Source organism: Cyprinus carpio, chromosome B1 (assembly GCF_018340385.1).
Source record: "Cyprinus carpio isolate SPL01 chromosome B1, ASM1834038v1, whole genome shotgun sequence".
Lineage (NCBI taxonomy): Eukaryota > Metazoa > Chordata > Actinopteri > Cypriniformes > Cyprinidae > Cyprinus > Cyprinus carpio.
In genome coordinates, this window is record NC_056597.1 from 7,092,094 (window position 1) to 7,108,199 (window position 16,106).

The 16,106-nt window shown below is 36.0% G+C and overlaps 1 protein-coding gene across 17 annotated transcripts in view; it reads right to left on the minus strand.

The window, feature by feature from the left end:
* rims1b (regulating synaptic membrane exocytosis 1b) overlaps positions 1 to 16,106 on the minus strand; it is a 60,818-nt gene that overhangs the window by 36,073 nt on the left and 8,639 nt on the right. For 11 of the 17 annotated variants that reach the window (XM_042716413.1, XM_042716397.1, XM_042716405.1 and 8 more), the window contains exons 2-4: positions 11,728 to 11,941; positions 8,926 to 8,937; positions 7,110 to 7,130 (exon numbers count right to left, since the gene is read on the minus strand). In XM_042716413.1, coding sequence (XP_042572347.1) covers positions 7,110 to 7,130; positions 8,926 to 8,937; positions 11,728 to 11,941 — 247 coding nt within the window. Of the gene's footprint in view, positions 1 to 7,109; positions 7,131 to 8,925; positions 8,938 to 11,727; positions 11,942 to 12,575; positions 12,898 to 16,106 lie in introns of those variants that run through there. The other 6 variants (XM_042716407.1, XM_042716409.1, XM_042716410.1 and 3 more) reach the window with 6 other exon arrangements.

Genomic DNA, 16,106 nt, shown 5'->3' on the forward strand with positions numbered 1-16,106 from the left:
TGTTGAGCAGGTATAAATATGAGCTGCAATATTACATAATCAAGTCAACCACTCTAAATCAAGTTCTATAGGTACAAAAGAGGCTATTTTCAAGTCAGTCAATCTACTTCTTTACAGTTTCCTACACCTGCTGGATTGCACTAATTGCTGTTGGCAGCTATATTTTGAAAAGTCATTCAAAGGTTGTAGATCACAGTACAAGCCTTGAAAGCTGATGGTACCTAAACCCCCATAAATAGTTTGAAAAGCACAGTTTTCAACATAGCTCTTATTGAAACAGGAAGTTTACTAACAAACATAATCTGAAAGCTAAAAAGCTTGAAAGCTCTGATTTTATGGCATCTTTAATGACCTGAAAGATTGTGCAATTTAATAACTAAGAGCACAAATGAAGAGAATCAAGAAAAGAAAACTGTCATCATGTCATTTCAGATTCATAACATTAAACTTCTGTTCATTTTTGGGACACAACTGAAGAAATATTTTTAGTATTCTCTCATTCTTTGTATCCACTGAAAGTCCATGCTACCAAAACTTTTATACATTAAAAAGTATTGAGCAACGCACATAGTTCATTTAATATGGCAACCATATTTGCTTGACGTATAAGAACAAACCTCATTGGTTCTTGCAGAAATTTTTACATGCCTGCATGACAAAAGAGTTTCACCTTACATTTACCATATTTGATGTGCTCGATTTATGTGCATTGATCAGTTATATTTGAATGAAGGCCTAAATTAAACATATTCATCATATAAAGCAACTGTGTCTCTTCTGAAAACTTACCACTTGATTCATAAGGATTACTTTTACAATCTATTTATGAACTTTAAGTGTCAAAATTTTGGTTGTGTGGATTTTCAGTGGACAAACAGAAATCTGTCAGGTTTCAATAAAAATATCTCAATTTCTGTTTTGAAGATGAACAAAAGTCATATGGGTTTGGTGAGAAAAGAACCTTTAGAAAAGCTTACACTGAAAAATTATAACAATACATCAAGGTTTAAATAATTTCGCTACTCAACTGTTAAAGATGCAATTAAAAACTCATAAAAGAACTCTTAGAAAAGCTTACATTTGAACATTATAACAATATATCAGGGTTTGAATAATTTTGATTGCATGTGTGTATATTTAAGTAGGAAGTAACAGAAATCAAAAACAATATATTGAACCTTATTGTAAAATGTTTCCAAAACTGGTGCTAGAAAAATGGAGCAAGGATTGACACAACAGCCAAAAAGAAACATATGGCTGTAGATGGTATCATTACCGTGGTTTTACTGTGCATCACATGCTAATTAAACATTACTGCTAGAATACCAATTCTAAATAAATATAAACAAGAAGAAATCAAATTAAATCAAACGTATATTGTTACAATGGAGGTTAACTATCTTCTCAATAAGAAGTAACAGAAATCAGCCATCCTTTTTCTTCATCTGGCTAGATTTTTGCATTGCAAATGCACAAGTTATTATATCATCAGCCTCATATTTGTCAGTCTGCTTCCTCCCATCTCTTTCATTTTCCCCAATGAAGCCCTATTATTGAGCCCTGTAATGGTTCATTCATGAGATGGATGGCTGAGGCTGCCTAAAATACCTCCGCCGACACCAATATCTCTTCACTTCCTCTACCCATATTTCTCTCACCCTCTCCCTTACACTCTCTCCCTCTCAGTTTTTTTTTAGCTAGCCAGCTAGACAGGCCTGATCTGACATGATTAGTGGGAATGCTAAATCAAATGAACAGCTCTTGCCTTGACAACAAGTTCACGGCTTTAAAAGCACAGAGGTCCGATCTATTGATCTAGAGTTAGGCTCTTAAAGCACCCTTAGAATGGCAGTAAATCCACTCCTATTGTAATACATGAAGGCTGTCTTGGCGGCAGGAAACATTTGGTCAAGAAGGACCTTATTTTTTTACTGATCTCTGTGATTCTACAAGGAAGCCAAAGGTCTGTGCGATACAGAACTGTGTAGATCACATGCACACCCTGCAACCAACACTGCATGTTTTATCGATCGGATGAATGGTGTGAGAACGGAAAAGCAGACATCCCCCGAAAAGCCTGTAACTTTAGTCATATTTAGCGCCTGATGATCAGTCGCAAATGGGTTATGAAAGCGAGAGCTTATATGATGCACAAAAACAGAATTTTCGCAACAGATACAGCTAAAAATGCCTCATAGTTCTGCAATGTTACGAAGATATTTTATATTTCATACAGGAATCAAATGATTGACTTCTAATGGTGACAAACTTCATGCTACTCACATGGTGGCATCCTCATAGATAATGGATCCCCTCTCACAGGGTCAACCTTCAACTCCATGAAGATCCAGAATAATTTTTTTTAAGAATTGCCAGTGCGAGATAACTTTCCGACAAATGCGTCGCATTTCGGTGTTGACCTGATCTTAAACAGGAGAGAGGCTGTTCTAGGACGGGATGGATATGAGGGAGAGTGAGAGAGAAGGGACGAGAGAGCATCATGGCCTGATTGGATCCAGTTGGCACAGCTCCAGCGTAATCTGAGGTAAATCAGATGTGCAGAGGCCCACAGCTGTCAGCCAGCCAGAGAAACACTCTCAGGAAGGATTAGCAATCCCTGCTAATCCCACCACGCTATTGCTAGCCCTTCCCATTATTCAATCCAGTGACGAGACAATGCTGCCCACACTCTTCCCCTTAGAGCCACTGGGAAACTACCACTGCAACACTGATCTTGAAAAGATGGACCACAGACCTTTAGGCTGTCTCAATGAAAAAATATGACACGTTTTTATTGATATTCAGAAAGTAATTCACACATATAGGTGAAAGCTGGTATTGCCGATCATGTTTAGATGGGTTTGAGAAGGAACTGAGAAAATCAACACCTAATAATTTTCAATATGCTTTGTAAAAGATGGCTAGATGGCAAGATTAGTCATCACTAATTTTGTGTAGTCGAGGATGAGTAAAATAATCCAAGGCTTTAATCCTTGAATTAGATCAAATTCGAGCCATACACACAATGGAGGATTCACTTTTCTGTCCAAAGGCCAGTTTACAACAATATCCAGGGCAGCTAAAGCTATTAAAGCTTCTCATCTTGCAAAGGCTTGATTCTAGAGCTCATCTTCCAACTAGAGAACTGAAGAGAAAAGGGAAATAAAACATTTCAAAATGTTGGCACTGAGACCAGGCCATTGCTATAAGACACACAGAGAGAGAGAGAAAGAGAGAGATTACATCTGAGAGAGGGCAGGAACAGTGGTTTCACTGTATTCCTGAATAGCATGAATAGGAGCTTCTTGTGCAGAGAGATCACTAGTAACTAAGTATCAGAAGACCCTTTAAAAATCAGACAGTAAACAAGTTTAATTTAATTTAACTGCAGACCTGAGGTCAGCACAAATGGAATGAGAGAGACGGAAGAGGAACATTGTGTGTGTGTCTGTTTGTGTGTGCATGTGTGTACATTTATATGGGTGTAAATACAATTTCTACTGTTCTCTAAGCATAAGTGTGCCAGCCACCCCCTGCTCTGGTGAATACTGTTCTCCATGGTAACCAAATCAGTGAAAGGAGAGGAGATGTACAGAGGACAGTGTGAGTCTCCATCCAGTACAGAGAGTCATGAATATCATAATTATCTGCCCTTTTTATTTCCTAATGACTAGTTAGAAACTAGGTACTTTTTATTTAGAAGTCAGTTACATTATGTTACAGTTGTTTAGTTTGATTAAATCAGTTTAAACTGTTCATGTCAGTGAATTAAAAAGTGTGATTTAAAAGTAGTACAAAATTATGCCATAGTTAAGTTGGATTTATTTGTGTGTGAATCAGTACAAACTAACTATGGCAACAGTGAGTCTGATTCAATAACAATTATAGCTCAAAAGTCCTTTATTGGGATTTATCTGACATATATATATATATATATATATATATATATATATATATATATATATATATATATATATATATATCTATATTAAAAAAATGAGAATTTAAAAAAAGTATCTTATTTAAATATGCATAAACTTTAATTTAAAAAAATTGAGTCAGTAAATTATATATATATATATTTTATATATATATATATATATATATATATATATATATATATATATATATATATATATATATATATAATGCTTTTTTCATATATTAAAAGTATTAGTAAAATTATATATTGACAAATATGGCTCATCAAAAGTTGTTGTGAGTTAAGCATGTTCATTTTAATAGTGTTTATTATTTAAACATCAGTAGAAAAACATTCTTGCTAAGAATAATTAATTATATTATCCATCAAAAATATTCAACGAAGTCCTTATGCTGCATTTTACATATATTAAATAGCAAATGGACAAAAATGGCTAATAAAACTTGGAAGTACAGTATGAGCATGTTAAGATATTTTAATGTTCTCTCTTATGTAATACACTGTTAAGTCAGATTCATTTCTGTAAATCAGTTCAAACTGTTTGTGTCAGTTAATTCAAAACTTGATTCAATTCCATGTCTAATTTGCATTATAGTAATAGTAAATGGCTCATAAAATTTGTGAGAATGAGCAAACTGAGATATTTTAATGGCTTCTCTTATTTAAACTTTAAGTTTGAATTCATTTACGTAAATCAGTGTTTGTGTCAGTGAATTTAGTGATTCTTTTGAATCAATAAAAAATTTTCAAACTTATCCAATACACATTTATTGTTCTGTTGCTCAGCCCTAAAAGTGAGCAAATAAAAACATAAATACGTAAATACAATGATATGACTAGCTGTAAAGAACAAAAGCAGTGACATAGGTTTGATACTAAAGAGAAGTGAAGGCAGGTGGGACAGAGAGGAATTCGGCAGTCGACTACATCTGCAGAGGTCTGGGGAAAGGACTGGGGCTCAACTGTGCTACTTCAGAAGAAATGGGTTATGAAAAATAACTGCCTTCCTCTCAAAAACTGACAGATCTGCTGACACAGTCTCCACTGCACACCCCAAAGAGAAATCTTGCTCATACATCACACACACACACACACACGCACAGCTTGGATCCAATGAAGCACTCAAGGGAATTTTAATATTAAAGCATACAGACACCTGTGACAGGCTGCTTAGGCTGTCAGTACTAATTTAAAGGGGTCATATCATGAGAAACCAAATTGTTCCTTGATCTTTAAAAAAATATTGTAACATAATTCCCAATATTTACAATGCCCTATTCTGTTTCAGAAAATATACCATCCTTGCACTAGCTGCCGGCCAGCCACACATCAATCCACAAAGACTCCTAAAGGACTTTCACCTTTGCTTGGCTAGCTCTACTACTGGAGGACTGAAAGGAGGAATAGCATGTGCGCACATCAGCATTTGTGCACACCATGTAAACAGAACAGGTATAAACAGAGTCCCTAGCCTGCTGCTGGTCAAAAAGGAGGAGTTGCACTGGTAAATAAAACTCATTCCTTTCCCTAACAACATGGCTAATGGCTAAGCTAAGCAGTTTTTGCGCTAAAAGGCTTTTAGGAAGAGATTGTTTCTTTATCTTGTTAGCGAGCCATAAGCATGTTTCTCGTGAATCATCTTTGCATTAGCTTTCCAAAACATTTCCTCTAGCAAGTAATTTTAGCATATGCATGCAGTTCAGGTACAGGCTAAATGCTAAGTCCAATCTGCTCTGTGATTAATAACATCTCGAAGATAAAAAAGGGTTTAAGCCCCCAGTATACTTTAGTGTTTTTACACGTATATGTAATCTGTAGCAAACACTGTAAAAAAAACACTATTTTTCTATGTTGTAAACAAAATGGATTATGTTAACTATGTTTTACAAGAAAATACTATTTCAGTCTATGTACTTTAATAATTCATGTTTCATTACGTGTTCATTGAAGTTTCTTTGTAATTATCTATGATATTTACTAGAACTTTCTGAGTAAAAATTGTTTCGAAGTCAATCCTACACCTTTATTCAGTGGTGTACGTGCATATATGGCTTGTTTTATTATAAATGTAATTACATCGGTAAAATAATCCATGTGACAGTGGTTTAACCATAATTTTACGAAGCTACGAGAATACTTTTTGTGTGCAAAGAAAACAAAAATAACTAAATATAACTAAATACAATTTTTGGGGTAAACTATCCCTTTAATTATATCATAGTTTTGTAATTTGATAACCATACTAAGCCAGATTTTGGTTTTATTACCTAAACTTTTCTGTGCGCATTTGTCGATCACCCGTGTTAGTGTACGCTATCAAATGAAGAAAATGCATTTGGCTGTTCACATATAATAAGACTAAGTACAAAACGAGTACAAAAAAAAAGTACAAAACAAAGCATACTTTGGGCTTACTGTTGGAAAGACTCTGCCTATATGAAAGCTGAGCTCTTTACCAAACTGATTAATAACAACCACACACCACATTCAGAGATATATATGCTAAAAATGCAAGAAAAGAAGTATATTTGTATTTTAGCAGCATAAACTCAGCTTTACCAGTCATTCAGAAAGAGACAACAAGCACAAAACACAGCAGTAAACACAGTCACCTGACAGGAAACACATCACACACACATAAAAACGCACAAGTCGCAAGTGCCCACTGGAATGCAGGGTAAATATTTTCTCGGAGTGCTTTCATCAATACTAACAAAGTGAATTGCGACTATAACATTACGTGCCAAAACCTTGAATTTTAACCTTGAACTTACACCCCATGGCATGCCTATTGCAGTCCCAGGGCACAAGCAGGTGCAGTGAACATGCACAGATAAGCATTCTCTCATCACTGGTAGCACTTTAAGTGAAAGGGAATCCATTCCATGTTCCGAAAATCATATAAGTGCAGCTTACGTAATGATTAAGTTAAACCCATTTGACTAAAGAGCAACCAGTTGTGAGACATCAATATTCCAACAAATCCAAATACCCTATTCCCCTAACCCCCTTGCTGTGGCAACGACTTCGGCATCCCTGGCGGTAGCAACAAGGAAGGGAGGGGGATGGGGTTCAGCCAACACATGCTAGTTTCCTATTAGCTGGCTCTCATGAGGAAAGAATTGGTGTTGCCCATGCAGAATCTACAATACTCAGAATGTCTTACCCTGTCTTTCCCTATGAGACACTTTGCATGAACAGAAGACAAATAATGGTCGCAATATTAGTCAAATTTTGTTTGTGCTCAATATACTGTAGCAGAAAGAAATCATCTGAAATTTTACAACACAATGCCATGACAGTGCCAGTACACTGTAAATAATGTTTGGAACAGTTGTTAAAATGTTACAATAAAAACCTTTTAATAGCTCAACTGTACATTACCCTACCATATACCGCAAAATATTATCAAATTTATATTTTTGCAAGTAAGAAGTATGAATTACTGAAAAGGTCATCCCAGATGTCAATGAATGACACATCACACATGGTTATATTTTATTTAACCCTCATGTTGTGTTTTGGTTGTTTTGAACCCAGGAGGGATTTTGACCCATTTGAGGATTACTGACTTTGCTCCCACAGGGTATAATGACTTCCCCCAAAAAAGAAAAAGTTAATATAATAATAATTATAACATCTTATTATTCTTGTGTTCCCACCAAAAAAAAACCAACAAACAAAAAAAAAATTGCTTATAATCTCTTGCTACAGTATATTATGCTATATTATAAAACGGATAGTTCCGGTCCTGGATTCTGATTGGTTGAGCCGTGTTCGAAGCTGTTGTAAATTACACTCCAGACATAAACCTTTGTTTACTTCTGTGTGTTGCTCGGCAACCACTTTGTTGGGACCACAACTGTTTCAGAGGAACTACATTCTTTGGTGGAAGAATACTGTTTTTATTTACAGTATATCAATACACTTTATTTGCTCTGTTTTATTCTGTGAAACCTTACTACATATGGAATAACCGTTTTATTTTTTTTATTTACTCCACTTAGCGTCGTGCTTAAAAAAACAACGCCCCTTAGCTGTTATAAATTCACTGTAAACCACGGCTTCTTGGGGCATACTGCTTTATTAATCACCAAATCTTGGATTAAATCTTTTCATCAACTTGTTTTCTTTCAATTAGTACAGGTTTTGTATATCTTTTTGTAACTGATTGATCATTAGCTTCAATAATCTGAGTTTATGTAACTTTGAGTGAAACAAAAAAAAATCTTTTTTTGAGTAGAAAAAGTATTATTTGTGGATAATTTTGACAATGCTCACTCAAAAACTGAGGTGCATAAGAGGTGCCAAGATTTGGTAATAAAAATATAGCATAATGAGAAATTTACAAGCAATTTTTCTGTAGACCAGTCATTTTTTGATCAGGAACACCAAATTAGGGAATAATGTGTGCAAATGAGTGCAGCACAAAAGTTAAATTGTTTCTTCTTTGCATGTGTTATCAGTATTGTACATCATGTTATTTTTTTTGTTGCATATTCTGTTATTAGGTTCACATTTTTGCATTGTTAGTGTTATGTGTATTATCCTGCTAGTGTTTTGTTTTTGTGTATAACCCTGTGCACTGTCTATAGTCATGATGATTAATCAGGCTTTCTATTGTACCACCTGCATTTTTAATTTGGTGGTTTTCAGTACATTTTTAAGATAGTTCAAGTAGATATATTAACAATTATATCACAGTTGTAAAACATACAGGCACTAACATATCATCCCACAAAAACTGAAACATTGTCATGTTTCAGTTCAATTAACTTACAAATTAATTTGCTTTTTTACTGAAGGTTTTGCAATAGATTTAAATCACTCTTTCGCACACATGTACATACACAACTTCTTATATTAGCAACAGAAATGGAATTAGTCCATTCAGTCCCGTGACTGTGCACATTCAGATGTAACACAGTTTCCTCAAATCACATTAGCAGAGCACACAGCAAAAAGAAAAGAAAAACGCTAACCACTTTATCCTCCTTGAGTCATGCAGTCCAGGAAGCAGAGAGTGAAAGACAAGCAAACAGAGGTAGTGGGGGAAAGGAGGAGGATTGGAGATGGAAGAGAAAAAGTGTGAAATTAAAATTGAAAATAAATGGTGAGAAATGGAAAGAAAGAGTGTGTGAAAAAGAGATGGGGAGAGGGAAGAGTGGGAGGGAAAAGTGTTAGTGAAGCAACCGAGTTTTCTCTTGTGCGTCAAAACAGACATATGCATAGAGAGTGACCAGGGCAATCAAAGATGCTTTAATAATTGTAACTTTAATATGTTTAATACATGTAATGCTTAACTGTGGGTGATCAAAGGTTTGTTTTCCATACATAACAGCAGACATGTCCAACAATGGTCATGTATGGCTCTCTGGTAGAGATGAAATGTGAGAACAGAACGGACAACTCTAGACCTGTTCTCCACTCATACCCAAATGAGAGCATCACAAAACACAGATGAGGGGTTCAAACAGCCTCACATGATGCTTGTTCAACACTGTGAAGCCTCGCTGAATCTGTGCCTGTGCATCATATTTCTTAGACATATTGTGTTTGATTTAGGAGGTCTGTACATGACTTTGTCTCTGTAATGCCCCCAACAGGGAAACACAAGAACTACAGCTATGCTCTGTTGCAGCCTTGGCATTTCAAGGTATTGATTGATCCTGGGTGCTGGCTAGGGGAATTTGACGCAAATTGATCTGTCCCGTGAGAATTATCAGAAGGAAAAAAAATTTCTCAGAAGAAAATCTTAATCTTGACCATTAAGAGGATATGACATTTTTGATTAGCATAAAAGCGAGTCTGATTGATCAAGGCTGAGGCAGAAACCCTTGACAGGATGGTAAGCACATAAAAACACTTACAAATAATCTGCCTCTGTTTATAATACACACATATACATTCAAATACAGTCAAATGTAGTTTAAGAATTATGAATACAGCAATATGGAAATTCCTGGTAATAATTATTTTCATTTAATAATAATAATAACAGTAACTGATATATACATTAAGTGAATTTGGGCATTAAGGCATCACAGCATGTACACTTTTAAAATAAAGGTTCTTTATTGCCATTGATGGTTCCATGAAGAACCTTTATACATGGAATCTTTCTATTCCACAAAATGTTATTTTTAGTGGAATTTTTTTTTTTAGATTATTAAAATGTTCTTCACACTAAGAAAAGAATGGTTCGTTTAAGAACTGACTACTGAAAGGTACTTTGGGGAACTAAAAATGGTTCTTCTGCATCACTGCCAAAACTGTGTTTTGGAGGTTTTACGTTTAGTAATGTTCATGTAGAGTGTACAATATGTAAGATAGATTAATTTTCCTTGAAACTTGTTCTGAAAAATACTGTTTGAAGAAGAAAATAAGTCCTCATAATAACAGAGGAGGAACCTCTGGATGCTGTTAGATAATTCTTGAAAAAAAATACTGGTTAGTTCAGTTGCTTCAGAGTTATAAATCAAGTTAACATAAAAAAACATTAATAAAGATTGTTGTACTTTTTCATGAAAATGAACTCATATTTATGTACAAATGCATGTTATATGTGCACACCAAATCACTCTGTCATGCTTGTAAAAATTGTAAAGTTTGGCATATTATTTTTCTTTATCTTTAAAAGGATAGTTCAGCTAAAATTTAAAGTCACTCACCCTCATGTTGTTCCAAACTCATAAGAGTTTTTCTAACTATACAATGATAAATAAAACAAAAGATATTTTACAATAAACAATATTTTTATTAAATCAGAGATTTCTGTCCCTCCATTGCAAGTCAGTTCCACCAAAATGTTCACATATTGTGAACAGTATGAGAATTGGAAGCACAGGAATCTCTAAAAATACTTGTGTTTTGAAAATCTAATGGATTTGGAACTACATGAGGGTAAGTAATTAATGACAAGAGTTTTCATTTTTGGGTGAACTAACCTTATAAAAATGAGTGCTAGATGATGATCTAAATCTTAAAATAGGCAGATACAATTAAGCATCCGATATCAGCTTAAAATCACCAATACAGACCAGTTATCAATATGATACCAATATATTGTGCATCCTTAATGTAAACACCATTATAGGGTTGAACTGCAATAATATGCTTTATGTCATATTAACAGTAAGTACAGAAAACTGCTTTTAGAGCCCCACTGTTACTATTCCTTATTGAAAACTTTGAAATGGACTAGATGTGACAGTAGGGGACCTCACCCAGCTGGGCAGGATGGAACTAAGGCAGATTGTTCCTCAGCATGCCCAGTGAGATGAGTCCATTCTCAGGTAAGACACTCTAGAGGAGGTTCGGGGGGAGGGGGTTGGGGGTTGTCTTTAGAGACAGCAGGCAAGGATGAGATCCTAAAATAGACCCTCGCAGGTTGTACTGCTGGAAACGGTCCCACACATTACCCTGCTGTTTCTTAGCAAAGTCAATGAAGATTTCACTCAAAGAAGAGTCTTTATAAAGCTCAGAGGAGCTGTGGGTGGTTTGGATTCGCAGTCCAAATCTGTAGACTTGTGCAGATACGAGAAACTGAGATTAACTGTTCGGATTCTGGATTTGGACTCTGTAATCACTCTGAATTGTGTGGTTTATACAGATTCAGCAAATTCCCCATCAGGGAATCAACCAAACAACTGATATGTAGTTACAAACCGAAAAGAACACTCAAGCAAGCATAATAAAACAAATACAATTTTAAAATGAAATGGAACTGACAACATGGAGGGTGAGTGGAAAAAAGCAATGAAAGTCTCTCAGCGGGTTCTTACGTTATTTGAGCGCAGCGACACTCTTCCCCCACAGCGGGCGCAGAACTTGGTCTGGCAGTAGGAACACAGATGCCCACAGCCATCTGCAAACTTGGTCTTACGGCAGATGCCACAGGTAGGTGCATCATCTTTATGGACAGCCTGCTGTCGTTTGGTTTCTACCCCAATCTTCCTCACCTGCTCCTTATAACTCTCAAACTGCTGGTGCAGTGTCCTGACAGAAAATAAAAGAGGGAGAAAGAAAGAGACAAAGGGGAAGCATTTGTTAGTGTGTTTGTATTGTTAGAAAAACTGTTGCCTACAACTAAAACTATTAACATTGTTATGAAGTATTGCAGACGATCAACTCTAAAAAAAAAAAAATCCAGATAAACATAAATGTATCGTGACAATGTGTATGAACTATAGGGGTGATGGACAGCAATTAGCGCATGTACAACATAATATTATATCCAAAATGTGTCTTATAGTTAGGTGTCTTATCAAAATTCAATCATTCATACTTCATCTGAATTGTAACCTAACTCCACTTTGTTTGTTTTCTCCCTTCACTGGAATAAAAATAAACTGTTAATGAATTGCCAATGAGGCGCTGCTGTCTGCTTTAAAAAGATGGGGCTTCGTTCCAGAAACATTTCTCAAAGGAACATCACATTAGCATAACAGTTCTCTTATAGCAAGTGGTTAGCAGCTCTAATGACCGCGGTAAAGACATAAAGCCATTTAAAATAGATTCCCCTGAAAAAAAGACAACGCATTGTAAATTGTGAATTCATTGCATGCATTTCTTTGTAAAAGTTGCCTCCAAAACTATAGGCTGACAGGTAAGCAAAAACGTTCATCCTTACCTTCTACCCAATATCCCACAGTTTTGTTCAACCCCATTAAATGTACTTCAGTTACACTGCAGTAAAAATGATTCCTTAAAGAAAACAAAACTGCAAAAACAAGTGCAAAGCATCACCTCTGTTTGTGGCGAACAGCCATGATCTGCAATTTTCTTTCAAAATCCCAAACCTGCATAAAACAGTGACTCCAGAATCCACTGGAACGCTCTAATAAAAGCACACTTCCCACGACTTCTGGTCTCCATGACTGTAAATGCTAGCGTTTTCTCCTGCTTGACCACATTTGCAGTTTCTCTTCTGGAGTCAGACAGCAGACTGCAGTCCCAGGTATCTGGATGGAGGTTGTGACTTTGGGGAGTCTTGGCCAGTGATGCTATATTACGCAGTCAGGATGAAGCGTTACGTGGGAAGTCGAAGGCGTGGCGACAAGGATGAATCATTGGCAGAGGAATCAAAGAAAAGAAAAGTGACCTCTTTAAGGTTATGAGTGGATGTGCTTAAGGAGACAAAAATGTGTATGGATTTCCAGAAGAATGAAGATGAAACATGAAGTCATTTTTCAGGAAAGTAATACAACCACTTATGGGTAAACTTCATTACGTTTCCTAGAGTTACATTTGAAGATGCTGACCTCTGAGAATGCTGTTGAGGTGGAGAGAATTGAGTCTTTTGGGTCAGTGCTCTCAGCTGGGAACAGCTGTCATGGTAGCAAGGGACCAGGTCTCCAGCCATCATGGAAACACAAGTAAGCCAGCTCCACACCTCTTAAAGAAACAGTTCACCTAATAATGGAAATTCTGTCATTGTTTACTCACCCTCGTGTCACTGTTATTTCGAACCCTTATAACCTTCTTCCATAAAATATATACTGTATCTATCTATCTATCTATCTATCTATCTATCTATCTATCTATCTATCTAGCGAGCTAGCGAGAATGTCTCCAAATAAGTGTGTTTTTGGATGTGATGGAAAGTTTACCGTGTTCGGCTTCCCAAAGAAACCCAGTGTTACACGAACAGTGGATGCAGTTTATTTTTCCGGGGCAGCAAAGGAGTGTAGCAAGTGCGTTTGTGTGTTCTGGTCATTTCAGTGACGAATGTTTTATAAACAATATGAAGGATGCAGTACTACTCTATAGGTACTCAAGATTAACATGAGATTAGGTGAAACTGTGTATGTTATGTACCCTTTAAAAGATTCAGATCAACAAACACATGTTAATATTACACAAAGATAATGCAAGTAAATACAAAACGCAGTTTTTAAATGATGATTTCATTTATTAAGGGAAAAAAGCTATCCAAACCTACCTGCCTCTACGAGTAAAATGAATTGCCCCCCTCCTGTTAAATCAATAAAAAACTAAAAAGTTATTTTAAATTTTAATAGTTTTCAAAATTTGACTGTTTTTACTCTAATTCCTGATTACTGTCAGACCTGTTTTATCAAGAACTCACTTAAATAGAACCTGTCTGATGAAGTGAAGCATGCTTAAAGAGCAACACATCATGACGCGATCTAAAGAAATTCAAGAACAGATGAGAAATAAAATAGTTGACATGTATCAGTCTGGAAAGGGATATAAAGCCATTTCTAAGGCTTTTGGGACTCCAGCAAACCACGGTCAGAGCCATTATCCACAAATGGAGAAAACTTGGAACAGTGGTGAACTTTGCCAGGAGTGGCCGGCCTACCAAAATTACTCCAAGAGCACAATCACGACTCATCCAGGAGATCATAAAAGAACCCAGAACAACATCTAAAGAACTGCAGGCCTCACTTGCCTCAGTTAAGGTCAGTGTTTATGATTCAACAAGAAAGAGACTGAGGCATCCATGGGAGAGTTCCATGGCAAAAGCCATTGCTGACCAAAAAGAGCACAAAGGCTTGTCTCACATTTGCCAAAAAAATATCTTGATTATCCCAAAGACTTTTGGGCAAATATTCTGTGGACTGATGTGACAAAAGCTGAACTTTTTGGAAGGTGTGTGTCCCGCTACATCTGGCATAAAACCAACACAGCATTTCATAAAAGAACATCATAACAACAGTCAAACATGCTGGTGGTAGTGTGATGTCTGGGGCTGCTTTGCAGCTTTAGGACCTGGACGACTTGCCATAATTGATGGAACCATTACTTCTTCACTTTATCAGAAAATCCTGAAGGAGAATGTCCAGCCGTCAGTGTTTAACCTCAAGATCAAGCACACCTGAGTTATGCAGCAGGACAATGATTGCAAACAGACCAGCAAGTCCACCTCTGAATGGCTCGAGAAAAACAAAATTAAGGTTTTGGAGTGACCAAGTCAAAGTCCGATCTTAAATCCAACTGCGATGCTGTGGAATGACCTTACACAGTCCATTCATGCTCGAAAACCCTCCAATGTGGCTGAATTGAAACAATTCTGCAAAGAAGAATGGGCAAAAATTCCTCCACAGCGATTATCGCAAATGCTTGATTGCAGTTGTTGCTGCAAAGGGTGACACAACCAGTTATTAGATTTAGGGGCCAATTACTTTTTCACGTAGTGCCACGCAGGTTTGAACAGCTTTTATCCCTTAATAAATAAAATCATTACTTCAAACCTACATTTTGTATTTAATCGGGTTATCTTTGTGAAATATAAAAATTAGTTTGATCTGAATCTTTTAAGTATTACAAATATGCACCAAAACAAGACAGAAAAAAAACCTTTTCACAGCACGATAGATAGAAAGATAGATAGATAGAAAGATAGAGGGATAGTTCATCCAAAAATTAAAACTCTGTCATTTACTCACCCTCAAGTTGTCCCAAACCTGTATGAGCTTCTTTCTTCTGCTGAACAAAAAATAGGCTAGATATTCGGAAGAATGTGGTTGACCAAACAATTGCTGGTCCATTTTCCATATAATGGAAAAAATGCTATAGCAGTTAATGGGTAAATTATATAAGTGGTGACAGAATTTTCATTTTTGGGTGAAATATCCCTTTAACTCTAAGGCAACCTCTAATGATATAAGTGTGAGGTATACATATAACTTTGTAACTTGTGCAAAATCCTAGGAACAGACCAAAAAAGATGATGTATTTGGGACTCCAAAAGACAAGAACACTCTTTTAAGACATCAGGAAACCTTTGAGAACTTTGAGCTTTCCTTCAACTTTGTGTGTCAGAAAATTCCTTGTGAGATCAGAGAACACAAGGATGACCTCATTCTGCCAAGAAAGTACGACACAACATAGGGACACCCAAAATCTTGACTAAAATATAGTAAACTTTTGTTTGTATGATGAAATCAGATTTAACAACTTCAATGAAAACATTAATAATTATAAAACGTTTAGTTTCAGTGCTCAAATTTGATTCGCCAAGAGTGCTAGGATACAGTCCAACAGCACTGGGACTTTTTATTGTTTGTATCAATCCACTTCTGTTTTACATGTTCCAGATAGACTCTTAATGCATTCGTGGGGATATTTCACTAAATGTTTTTGCAGGTTATATTGCTACGACAGTAAGTTGTGACAAACTGAAAGTCTATATGAC